An 11,844-nucleotide genomic window follows, 5' to 3' on the forward strand; every position below is an offset into this window, starting at 1 on the left:
GACACGGGGTGACCTGCTTTCAGAGCATGGGTTATGGCCACGCAGTAGGCTCACGTACATTGCTCTCTGCTCGTACATAGTAGGACTGCTTCAACACAAAACACATGGTCATGCAATCACCGTTTCCAACCCAAACTCCGGTGTTTGGAGATGGGCTCACGTGTCAGCCTTTTGAGTGCAAGAGGGAAAAATACTGAGAACTTCTGGTTTGCCTTCTTAGGCATTACGTAATCGACTCTTCAAACTAGCACTGTGAAAGAAAGAGTAGTTTTGTACTTTGGAATTTATAATTTGCAGTAAGTTTTTCAATACCTATCTCCTTATTTTTTTTATTTCATACTGATTTAAGAGACTGAAATACAAGTACTAGTATATGTCCCTTTTCGGTAAAAAAAAATGAGTGGATTATTGGGCACTTTTAACTGGTCCTCAGGTGCCCTCAATCTGAGGATCTTTACCTGAGGTGCGTTTGCCCATTTACCTAGTATTTACCACACCAAGAGCAATGCCACTGCTGTAATTTAGGCTCTCTGGGAAAGGAAACTGTGTGCCTTTTCTTTGAGTGGGCCCTTTTAAATACTTAAAAGCCTTTTTGAAAATCCTTCCTCTTAATCTAAATCTTTTCATTTAGGTTAAAAAGAATATTTATTTTCATCCTGAGTGGGGGCCATGGGGATGAGAAACAAAGAATCACCATGACGTGTAGTCATATTTTCCATACTATTTTTGTTTTTTAATTATTTAAGGAGTGTCTGGGGTGCTTCTAATGTCGGGAGAGTGAAATGAACAGGTCGCGTGCTCAGTACGGGGCTGCACGCCCCCACCGACACACACCGACCGCACCACCCAGGCCAGGCCCGCCCCTTGCTCACTGGGGCCGTTGGATAAATTCTGATCATGCGCCACTTGCCTTACCGCCAGTCCTCGCCCGGGTGTGTCGGTGCACCCTCGCTGTCTCTCTCAATGTGCCGCTCTGCGGTCAAGCTCGAGTAAAGTGCCTTTCCTGTTCGTTTCTCGACTTTTCAAATTCTGTCTTGTCTGAGAGCTGAACGATCAGGACAACCGTCCCTGATCTCGGTCACCTGTGGAGATGCGCCGCCGCCCGGACTTGCGGCATGTGTGGCAGTGCAGCCCGCTCTCGTTGCAGGGTGCTGGTACGGGATAGAGCTGGAGAAGCCCCACGGCAAGAACGACGGCTCGGTCGGAGGCGTGCAGTACTTCAGCTGTTCTCCGAGATACGGGATATTCGCGCCCCCCTCCAGGGTTCAGAGGTGAGGAGGGATGGGGCTCGTGCTTGGTCTCAGGAACGTCGTGTAGTCTGCACGGTTCAAGACGAGAGGCCCTCATTCTCCATGGAAGACGTGCACTGACTGCGGCCCTTGCCGTCGTTCAAGGGGTTAACCAGCCACCTCCTCCGGAGAGAAGGCTCTCGGAGAGCTAAATCTGCTTTGCTGAAGATTTGCAATTTTAAAAACCTCCTTTATTCCTCATTTGCAAACCCTATGAGCACGCGCAGGCTATTAGAAATGACGTTGGCAGCTAAGAACAGTGAGAGCAGCAAGCTTAATCTGTCGTGCAAACAAAAGTAAAAATGCTCCCTGATTGCTTCAGGCACCCCATTCATTCTCTTGCAAACCTAATGGAACCAAAATGGCTCTTCCCTCTGATTTCTTTAGTTTTCAAAAATAGATAGGCAGTAGAGCTTTGGGGGAAGGGGAGCTTCAAGGATTTATGTGTGGCCCACCTCCTCGGCGTCTCTTAAGATAGCACACTCCTGCCCCTGCTCACTCTGGTTTGAAACAGTAAGTTGAGTAGAAACTAAGTCGTCATGGAATTCCAGGTACTGTTTGGTGGCGTGACTTGTGTGCCGGGAGAGGCTGGTTTGGTCTGCCCTGCAGAGGGGAACTGGGATGCTCATCGTTAAACACAAGGCAACACATGTGGTGTGACCTGGCTCACGAGAGCAGGGCTGCAGGCGCGGCCCGGGGGTCTCGGCCACGTCTCTTCCAGTTGGACTGTGTGCTGCCCCCCTGCCACGTTGAACAGTTCTTACATCCATTTCCTTCCTTTGTTTTTCCCATTGAATAACTACTCGTAATGTTTGTACTAACTTGTTTCCATGATGTGCTTGTTACAATTTTAGTGTTTATGATAATATAGCATTTAACTTACTGTGCTTTGCAGTTTATAAAGGGTCTTCAATGAAATGTTGCTTTATGTGATCCTAGTAAGTATTTGCTCAGGTGAGCTGGGAAATGACGGTGCCTCTCTAGTCCGAACGTTTAGTGAGCATTCAGTAAGGGGCGGCCTCGGTGTGCCACACATTGGATGCACGTCTCATTGGTCCTCACAGACCCAGGGGGTACTGCGAGCCTTCCCACCTGGAAGGCGAAGAAGCTTTCAGGAGGTGAAGGGATTGAGCTGAAGTCTCACGGCTCGTGTAGGGAGGATGAACTTCTCTACTCTCAGCACTAGCAGCTGGGGTGGGGTGGGGTGGGGGGGGCTGTGAATTAAACTGACGACAGACAGATTGACATTTTATTTCTGCACGCACGGGGCATCACGGAAGGAAGGAGGTGGGTACCCAAAGGAGCAGTGAGGTTGGAGGGTTTATGGACCGTCGTAATAGGGGAGTGACGGTCTTCTGGGCTCTCAGGTTACTTCGGACAAATCTTCATGAACATGGCGCTGCAGTCTCCCCGTCACGAGGACGGACAGGGCTCTTCATCTCCTGTGCGATTGCCCAGAGAACACAGGGCGGCACGTGGCAGGCACGGAAAGCATGGATCAAGTCGAGCGCCGTGTTTTTCACACTGGAACAGCTTTACTTCTTCCTATTGTGAAGTCCCTTTCTTTTTCGTGGTTTCATCTTTTTCTCACTTTGTTCATGGAACACATGTTTTCTAGTTTGTTTGTTTTTTCTTGCCTTCTGTTCGGTCTTCTTTAAGGTGATTCGTTCAGAAGCGGCCCCCTCTGAAAAGAAACAGGGCTCTCTCTCAATGGACCGCTGGCTCGAGCCAGCTGTCTTCCTGTCATCTTCTGATTGTCTCATTCATCAGCATCAAACACTATTAAGTGTCTTTTCCCACGTCGTGCTGTGTAGGCATTCTATGAGCAGATAAAACAGACGTGGTCCCTGATTTGAGGCATTTCTCATTCAAACCAGCTTTGGAGCTCCTGAACGACACCCCCGATTTTCAAGGAGGAAGGATTTTAAACTAGGGACTGCACGAGGACAGTCTCGACGAAGCAGTGACCAGCCACGGTCGGGCACAGCACCGCTCCCAGGCTGTGGCTGGCCCCCTCGCTCTCCCTTTCTGTTTAAAAATGGGCCTCCTGTCCCCCAGCCTTTGCACCTGTTACCTCCTCTGCTTGGATGGCTTTCTCCTGACACCCACCTTTTACCTAGTGTTTACTCGTTTTATTCACAGAGTCCCAGATTCCCTGGATACGCTTTCGGAAATTTCTTCGAATAAACAGAATCATTCTTATCCTGGTAAGATGACGCACAGTTTTATGTTTCTAATAATTACTCCTTTGCTTTTAATTTTCTGAAGCGCCTTATTGCGAAGCGTGTGTGCATACCAAAGAGTATATAAAATGTCCCTGTGCAGTTCGGGTCCTCTCAAAGCAAAGCCGGCATCTGATGGCCGCCCCAAGCCGAAGTGGATGATGACTCGAGTGAAAGGAACCCCCTTCCCTAGCTCTTCTGCCCCCCTTTTCACATGCCTGTCCTCAGGTTATGGACCTGCAGTTTTATGTTAATTATTCTTTTTTTTTAAAAGATGTTATTTATTTATTTTTAGAGAGGAGAAGGGAGGGCCTAAGAGAGGGAGGGAAACATCCATGTGTGTTTTTTGGGCGTTGTGTCGAAAACGTCCTTGCCAAACCCAAGGGTCGTCCTGACTTTCTCCTGGGGTCTTCTGGGAGTTTTACCATTTTGCATTTTACATTAGATTTATGATCCATCGAGCTAATTTCTTATGAAAAGTGTGAAGGCTGTGTTTAGATTTACGTATTTATTTGTCTGGGCCTGTGACCGTCCCACCGTTCCAGGACTGCCGACTGGAAAGACCGCTCTCCCCCGCTGAGATTCCTGTGCTCTTGGGCCGGAGATGTGTCGGCTGGGCTTGTGTGTCCGGGCTCCCTCTTCTGGTCCTCGATCTATAGGGTCCAGCACAAATACCGCCCCTTTTTATGACAATGTCTTTTATTACAAAATCATAAGCATGTAATTCTGTAACGGGATATCACACTCAAGCAAGCACACCATATGGCATTTTAGGTGAAATGTTTAAGTTGAAACTATGAGTTATGACACCCGTATTATTGCCCTACCAACCACACGGAAGCAGGCCTCCCTTCTGCCTCACCCGGCGTTCATCTGCGTTTGTCGCTGACACCGCCCTGTCGAGTCACTATAGCTGTGCAGCCATTCTTTACCTCTCGTAGTGTCAGCCCTCTGACCTTGATCTTCTTCCTCAGTGCTTTGTCGGTCTGGGGGCCTTTGCCTTTTCGTATACACTTACAATCCATTTGTTGATGTCTACAAAACAGTTTGCTGGCATTTTCATTGGGATTACATTGTGTGTATCACTCAAATTTGGAAGAACTGATCTCTTAACATTAAGTCTTCCTATCCATGAATATAGAATACCTGTCCAGTTATTTAGATCTTTTTTGACTTCTTTCATCAGAGTTTTATAGTTTCCCTCATGTAGATTTTGTACATGTTCAATTAGGCTTATACCTACATTATTTCACTTGTGGCTGTCAATGTAATGGTATTGCTTTTATAATAATTCTTTTTATCATATATCAGCTTTTAAATATTTATTTATGCTATCTTGTTTTATTTTTTTCCAACATTTTTATACTTAGATATTTTTTTCTTTCTTGATGTAATTCTGGCTATGTTCCTACCCTCCTTTTACTCCATTTTATTCTCTACTTGTATAAAAGTTATATCTATAAATATGCTTCTTAGTAATTACTCTAGGTACCTTGACTTACGCACTTAGCAGAATCTAAGTAATCATAATGTTTGCTCTTTCCCAAATAATAGAAAATTTTTAGAAACTGACTCAGTTTCTATTTTATTTTCCCCACCAATTTCCCATTATTATAACAGTTTTATATATAATCCATATTTATTTAATTTGCTCACCTATTTGCAAATATCTCTGATCATTAATCCTCGAAACTTCCACGTGGGATCATTTTGTTTCTACCTCATGTACATTCTTTAAAAGTCCTTTTAGAAAGGGTCTGTTGGTAGCAAAGTCTCTCAGTTTTTGTCTTTTTCTTTTTTTAAAAGACTTTATTTATATTTAGAGAGGGGAAGAGAGAAAGAAAGAGGAGAGAAACACCAGTGTGTAGTTGCTTCTCACACGCCCCCTACTGGGGACCTGGCCTGCAACCCAGGCATGTGCCCTGACTGGGAGTCGACCCGGTGACCCTTTTGCTCGCAGGTGGGCACTCAGTCCACTGAACCACACCAGCCAGGGCAGTCTTTTCTCATGACAGTTTTACTGGGTAAACACTTAGTGAAAATTTAAGTTTGAAAATATTTCCTCCCCGCACACTGGCAATATAATTCTGTTTTCTGTCTTCTGTCGTTTTTTTGAGAAGTCAGCCATGAGTCTGAGCCATGCTGTTGTAGGCAGCTTGTTCCGATGGCTTTTGAAGGTCTCCGTTTCCTTCGTGCCGCAGTTTCGCTGTGATGTGCCTGGGTGCGGAACTCTTTTGTTCATCCCGTTGGCTTCCCGGGTCTTCCTGGGTCTGGAAATTAGTGCCTGGTGGTCAATTCTGTGAAAATTCCTGTCCGTATTCTTAACTTAGGTTCTCCTTCATCCTCTGCGTTATCAGTTTCTGAAACTCTGGGGAGTGGAAGAGTAGACTTCCTCGCTCTCCCACGCCGGTGTCGTCTCTGTCACAGTTTGTCCCCGTGGACGTGGACAGCATCGGGGCAGGTTCAGAGCCTTCCTCCCCTGGTCCTCTCATCGGCTGTGTTTATGGAGCTGCCTAATCTGACCCCAGAGTTCTCGATTATAGATTTTTAATTTCTCTTTGTAAATCTGTTTGGTCGTTACTTACTGTCATTTATTCCTTCCCCACATTTTCAAGTTTTTTTTCCCTTTTGTGTCTTTAAACATTTTAAATGTTATCTTTTATTTTATGTTAAATAATTCAATATTTGAAGTGTCTGTGAATCTGATTCTGCCATATGTTTCCGTTGAGCCCAACTCATGGTGCCTTTTATCCTTGCGAGTTTTGTCGTTCATTATTGCAAAATGCTTCTTTTACTTGGAATTCGACGTATGGGGATTTCCGAGGCCTGGGTGGACACCTGCAGAAAAAATTACATTTACTTCCGGCAGCTGTCTGGCGACACCGACAACCTGGAGCTGTTTTAATTTATTGCCTCTGCAGTTTTTAAAAAATATTGCACAGATAAAATAAAACTCACGTATGATCACCAGTTTTGAGAGGAGAAAGTTTTGCCCGTTTCTGAGCATTGATGTTAACACCATCCAGCTTCCCTTTGTCTTCGTCCAAACGGCATTTCGTTTGGCTGCTCTGACCTTAGGCTGAGGGTGAGCAGCTCGGGGTTCTCACTCTGACCAGCCGTCTTGTGAGAATCCTCATCTCGGCAGCTCCGCGCTGTCTGTCCTTCCCCGTCCGGGGCGAGGCCCTCGGTGGTAGGTGGCTTTGGTGCTCGGTCACCTCGCCTCTCGCGGTTCTTCTTGTTAGGTTCTGGCCTCTTCGAAATTCTGCCTCTTGTGTCAGCTCAACAGTGTTGAAAACGCTGTAGTTGTTTTAAATTGTACTCGCTCTGATCAAGGGAGTCGTTCAGCACATCTGGCTGCCGTTAACTGCCAGGACTGAGATCCCATTCTTTTTAAACACATCTTTTCAGAAACTTACCTTGTATAAAGTGCTTTTTTAAAAGAAATTACTCTGTCATTGGGATGACAGCAATCACAAGCTCTGAAACTTACTACTTAATATTTTACGAATTGGATATATTTAGTGATAGTGTTTTAAAATTAGTTTACCCTCTTTGTATGATTTATCAAGATTAATATTTCAGAAACAAAGATTCAGCTTTATCAATGTATAATTCAGTTTTATTTGGTCTTCAAGAAATGTTATAATAAAACTTCCAAAGGTGACATTATGGTTTTAACTTGTTCAGATATGTGCATTGCATGTGAGAAAGGTAAGATAAAAATTTGTCATGAAATCTAAGTGGCTTTTACATTCTGTATGTATTTATTTGCTTTGCTTTCTGTTTCCAAAGAAATGTTTGAACTAATAGAGCATCTGTAAAAGAAATGATGAAGGATAACTTTTAATAAGTACTACAAATTCATGACTTATTTTTCCTCTTCTGACCTTAACTTTCATATTTAGGTTTTAGGAGAAGCTTTAGTACAACTTCTGCTTCTTCCCAAAAAGAGATTAACAGAAGAAATGCTTTTGCCAAGTAAGTATTAAGAAGATTTAGAAAAACACCTTTCAAGAGGAACATGACGAGATTCTGTGAAGAGAGAAAAGTAGAATGTTGAATCTTTTACATTGCTTGGTAGAATTTTAACACTTAAGAAAAAAGGTGTGAGGCGTGTAGTGAGAAGGGTCCTTTCTCTCTTTAGCAATAAAAAAACGTCAGCGGTGATGAAAAGTACTCTATTGCATATATTTTCAGATTTGTTTAGTACTGTTAATAAAAGTTGGAGGAGTCTGCACTTTGTGTTATAATTGAATAGGGTGGGTTGATTTTTTAAACCGTTTACTTAATTAGTCAGAGATTTAATGTTTTCAGGAATTCATGAAGGAAATGTCAGGCCTGTTTGCATGAGGCGATCTTACCAGCCTTTAAACCGCCCCCCCCCGCCCCCGCCGCCCACTCCCACGGCATCTGCTGGAGTGTACTGTGCAACGTGCTTTTTTCCCCTTTGTTTCTTATAGAGAGAATCTCTCTTTTTTTCATTTAGATTTATTGACCCCACACCCACTTCCCTTCCCCACACAGTTTTCTTAGACTTTCAGAAACTGTTTTACTTTTAGAGGAACGTGAGGCTCTTCCAGATTGTTTGGGTTAAGGGGTTCTTTTTTATTTTTATTTTTAAATGCTTCCAATAAGTCTATGAGTGATGTCTTGGGTGGGGGGGGGGATAGTTCCAGAGTGGGGAAGTGCATATCCTTGCTCAAGCGGGGAGACCCTGCAGGCCCCTGGAAATCAGAGACCAGGCAGCGACCTTCAGCGACCTTGACCGTGCCCCAAGCAGCAGGGGGGCCTTTCTGCACTGATCAGGCCCGAGGTCGCTGGGCGGCTTTGCGGAGACCTAAGGTTTCCCTGCGAGCGAGCACTGGGTCCTCGCGCTGGGAGGTGCTGTTTAGTGGGGTTGGGTGGGTGTTTGCTTCCCTTCCTTAAAGCCTTCACTGATTTTGAGAATTTTGAAGTTCGTCTCCTCACTTGAGTTGCTGAGCGAGTATAGGGGCGGTACGTTGATGCTCCACTTCATTGAAGATATTCAGGAACTCTGAGGCTGAACAGAAGAAAGGGCTAAGGACACACCAGGATGTCAGGATGCCGAAGGGGGAGAGGCGCAGAGTGAGGTCACCACGTAGTTGGGTGGGAGGCCGGCTGCGGAGAGGGGGGGGAGGGGCGTGGGGGTCCAGGGCGGGTGAGGCCTTGCGCGCCCGCCCGCGGCGACCCGCCGTCACGAGAGGACCGTGTCCGTGGTCCGTGCGTGTCCTGTGAGGAGGAAGTAAGGTTTTACTGATTCCTGCAGACTGAGACTCAGCACCTGTTTGAGAAAATACTCTTGAGGATACTTATTCAACTTTAAAACTCATTTATTTTTATTTATAGAGCGTGTGGCCAAAATGCGTGGTGATTAATGTTGCAAGGAACAAAAGAACAAAAAAACCTTAGGTGCGGGCTGATTCAAGGGTCGTAAATAAATCTTTATATATATCTTTATCTGTACATCTTAAATCCAGTTAGTGTGGTACTAAAATAATCAAAAGATTAAAAAAATGTCTAAACTACTAAAGTATATTCTCACATTGCTATTCAGGATAAAAAAATTCAATTGCGAAGGTAAGGTGTTCTCTTAGCGACTGGATGGGGAGCCGGGCCGCAGGCGTGCGCGCGGGGAGCCGCGCCCGGCCCGGCGTCAGTCTGTCCGTCTCTCCCCGTGCGCAGGTCCAGGCCGGCCCTGCGGCGCAGCTGGAGCGGCGCGGCAGCCGGGGGCGCGGAGCGGGGCGCGCGGCTGCGCGAGGGCGCGCAGGTCCTCCTCACCAGCTCCAACGAGATGGGCACCGTGAGGTACGTGGGCCCCACGGACTTCGCCGCGGGCATCTGGCTCGGGCTGGAGCTCCGAAGCGCCAAGGGGAAAAACGACGGAGCGGTGGGCGACACGCGCTATTTCACCTGCAAGCCGAACCACGGCGTCTTGGTTAGGCCGAGCCGGGTCACCTACCGGGGGATAAAGGGCTCCAAGCTGGTGGACGAGAACTGCTGAGCTCAACTGGAGTGTTCAGTGCGAGTGCGCGCGCGCGAGTGTGTACATACACTTGTATATATCTATAGGGCGTGAAATACGGAGTCCATGGCACATGTAGACTGTAAACATTATTTAAAATTTGGAAATACGACTATCTTCCTAAAAACCATTTTAACAACTCAGAGAGACTCCTTTCAAGAGCTAGCAGCGTGAACTGTGGGAATCCCAGCTCTCTTAAAACAATTTTGAAATAACCATTTAAAAAAGTTAGTGAAGCTTTAGACCCAAGAAGATTCTGAGAGCTGGGAAAAAATGTGCCAGTAGGTGACCAGCTGGTGTTGCTTACTCTTTCGTTTTTGCACATGACACTGGACTTAATTTTTTGCACGCGTTTAACTTCCTTATTGGACAGATCTCTGAAACACACACACAGACACACAAAGCACTTTTAGAACACGATGCACTTTCCGCTTTGCCATCATTTCCTTCTGGGATGTGAAAAGCATTGAAAGATTATATTTAAGAGAAGAGTGCAAATTAAGATGTGTTAGGAAGACTATAGTATTCATTTGTTTATTCTTGATTTTTTGTTTTATTATTCATAAAGCTGATTGTTGCAAGTTCATCCTGTTAAGCTACAGAACCGTATCATGTTTTTATTTTCCTTGCTGAGCACGTGGTAACAAACTGAGCTTCATCACCGAGCGATGTGATAATGCGGAGCATTTGTATTGTGGACAGTATTGCAGTTTATGGTCCTATGTGTGTGATGATTTATCTCCAGTTGTACACATTCAGACCTTAAACTACAACAGAAATATCAGAACAGTTTGCTTTATGAGATTAAAATCATCCTTCAGAATGGAGCTTACTTTGTGCTTAGAAATAATATGTTGAACTATTTTGTAATATGCTATTTAAAATCTAAATTCTGTTGCTTTGCTGCCTTTTTAAAAAGGAGTGTGGCATTTCAAATATTGCTAGAGCTATTTTCCTGAAATACATTTGCAAAATGAGGCTGCTTTATAACCAAGGAATATTTTTATTGATTGAAGAAAATGACTGTACTGCTATTCAAAAGTAAACTTATTTTATTATGTAGCTTATTTCTTAAAGACTCTATTTATACTTTAACATGCAAGCCCCGATTATACTGAACTTGGGTGTCTATAATTCTTCCTGTTAACTGTAAAACACTGTAAGTTAGAAACAGTAATGTCAACACTGAATTTATTTTGAGATCAGGGAACCAATTGTTCTCATATTTAGGTTAGGGTTATTAAATCCATGTAATAATGTGTATGTTTACAGAGACTATACATACAAGTTCAGTGTTTTCATTTGTGTTTTGCTGATTAAATGTCGAAGTTCACTTCTCGAGCATTAATAAAAAGGGAAGACGTTTGGGTTTTGGAATGGTGTCTTGCTGTCATTTACCCGCGACCGCACTTGGCCCAGTTAACTCAGAGTACAGGTGCTTAGTACTTAACTTTTTCTCCCCTAACTGACTCAGGCTTGCCCCATCCCTGTAAAGACTCTTGAACAGTGTCAAGCTTTCTACTCAACGAGTGGAGTCATGCTTCCAGCCACCCCTACTGTGTTGTTCTGATGGACTCTAAGGAAAGGAATGTGTTTCTGCCGTTTTCTGAAATCGCTTCATGTCTTTTGTATGGGTGGGATTTCATTTGTTTGTTTAAGGTAGGATAGAACACATCGCATTTAGACTGTAAAAATATATAAATAGTTACCTACCTTCCACTAAAAAAACGTGGCTTCTGTATTTTAGGGTAGCTTGGTAGGACCATTTTTCAGGGCTTCAGAGCGTTCAGATACCGGCGTCGGCTGCCCCCGAGCCGAGACGCTGTGACCTCGGGCGAGCCCCTTCACCAGCCTCTCCCGAACTCCTCATCCCCCCTCGCGCTGAGCTTTTCTCTGAGCATTCGGCACCCCTGACCACGGTAAACTTTTTGTTTATTGTTTCTCTCTTCCCTCGCTGGATCGAGGGACGGGTATTGGGCTGTTTTGCTCATCACTTCGTTCCCAACACCTGGAAAGGTACTTGGCTCCTCGCAGGTGCTCGGCAGCGGTCACGGAATGGAAAGAGGTGGTGCAGGCCGCCGGCCGGCCGTTCCCAGCAGCGATGTTGTCGAGCTGGCTTCAGAGGGGGTGGGGGGCCCTGGAGAGAGTGGCCCATGGAACCGGGAAATTTTCCCAGGTCAGGGAGGAGAGACGGTAAGGAACGTTTGAATCATGTAGTGCCGCTTGACCCCAGAATGGTGACACAAGGAAGGGAGGAGATGCTGGGTGTCAGGGGCAGGGAAGGGGACAC

General features: G+C 45.2%; 1 protein-coding gene across 4 annotated transcripts in view; it reads left to right on the forward strand.

Moving 5' to 3' along the window:
- Window positions 1-10,926, forward strand: part of CLIP4 (CAP-Gly domain containing linker protein family member 4) — a 47,975-nt gene extending 37,049 nt beyond the window's left edge. For all 4 annotated transcript variants that reach the window (XM_036027794.1, XM_036027795.1, XM_028516129.2 and 1 more), the window contains 4 exons: window positions 1,148-1,271; window positions 3,432-3,496; window positions 7,417-7,489; window positions 9,215-10,926. In XM_036027794.1, coding sequence (XP_035883687.1) covers window positions 1,148-1,271; window positions 3,432-3,496; window positions 7,417-7,489; window positions 9,215-9,533 — 581 coding nt within the window. In that variant the 3' untranslated portion in view covers window positions 9,534-10,926. The remainder of the gene's footprint in view (window positions 1-1,147; window positions 1,272-3,431; window positions 3,497-7,416; window positions 7,490-9,214) is intronic.
- The last annotated feature ends 918 nt before the right edge of the window (window positions 10,927-11,844 follow it).

Source organism: Phyllostomus discolor, chromosome 6 (assembly GCF_004126475.2).
Source record: "Phyllostomus discolor isolate MPI-MPIP mPhyDis1 chromosome 6, mPhyDis1.pri.v3, whole genome shotgun sequence".
Lineage (NCBI taxonomy): Eukaryota > Metazoa > Chordata > Mammalia > Chiroptera > Phyllostomidae > Phyllostomus > Phyllostomus discolor.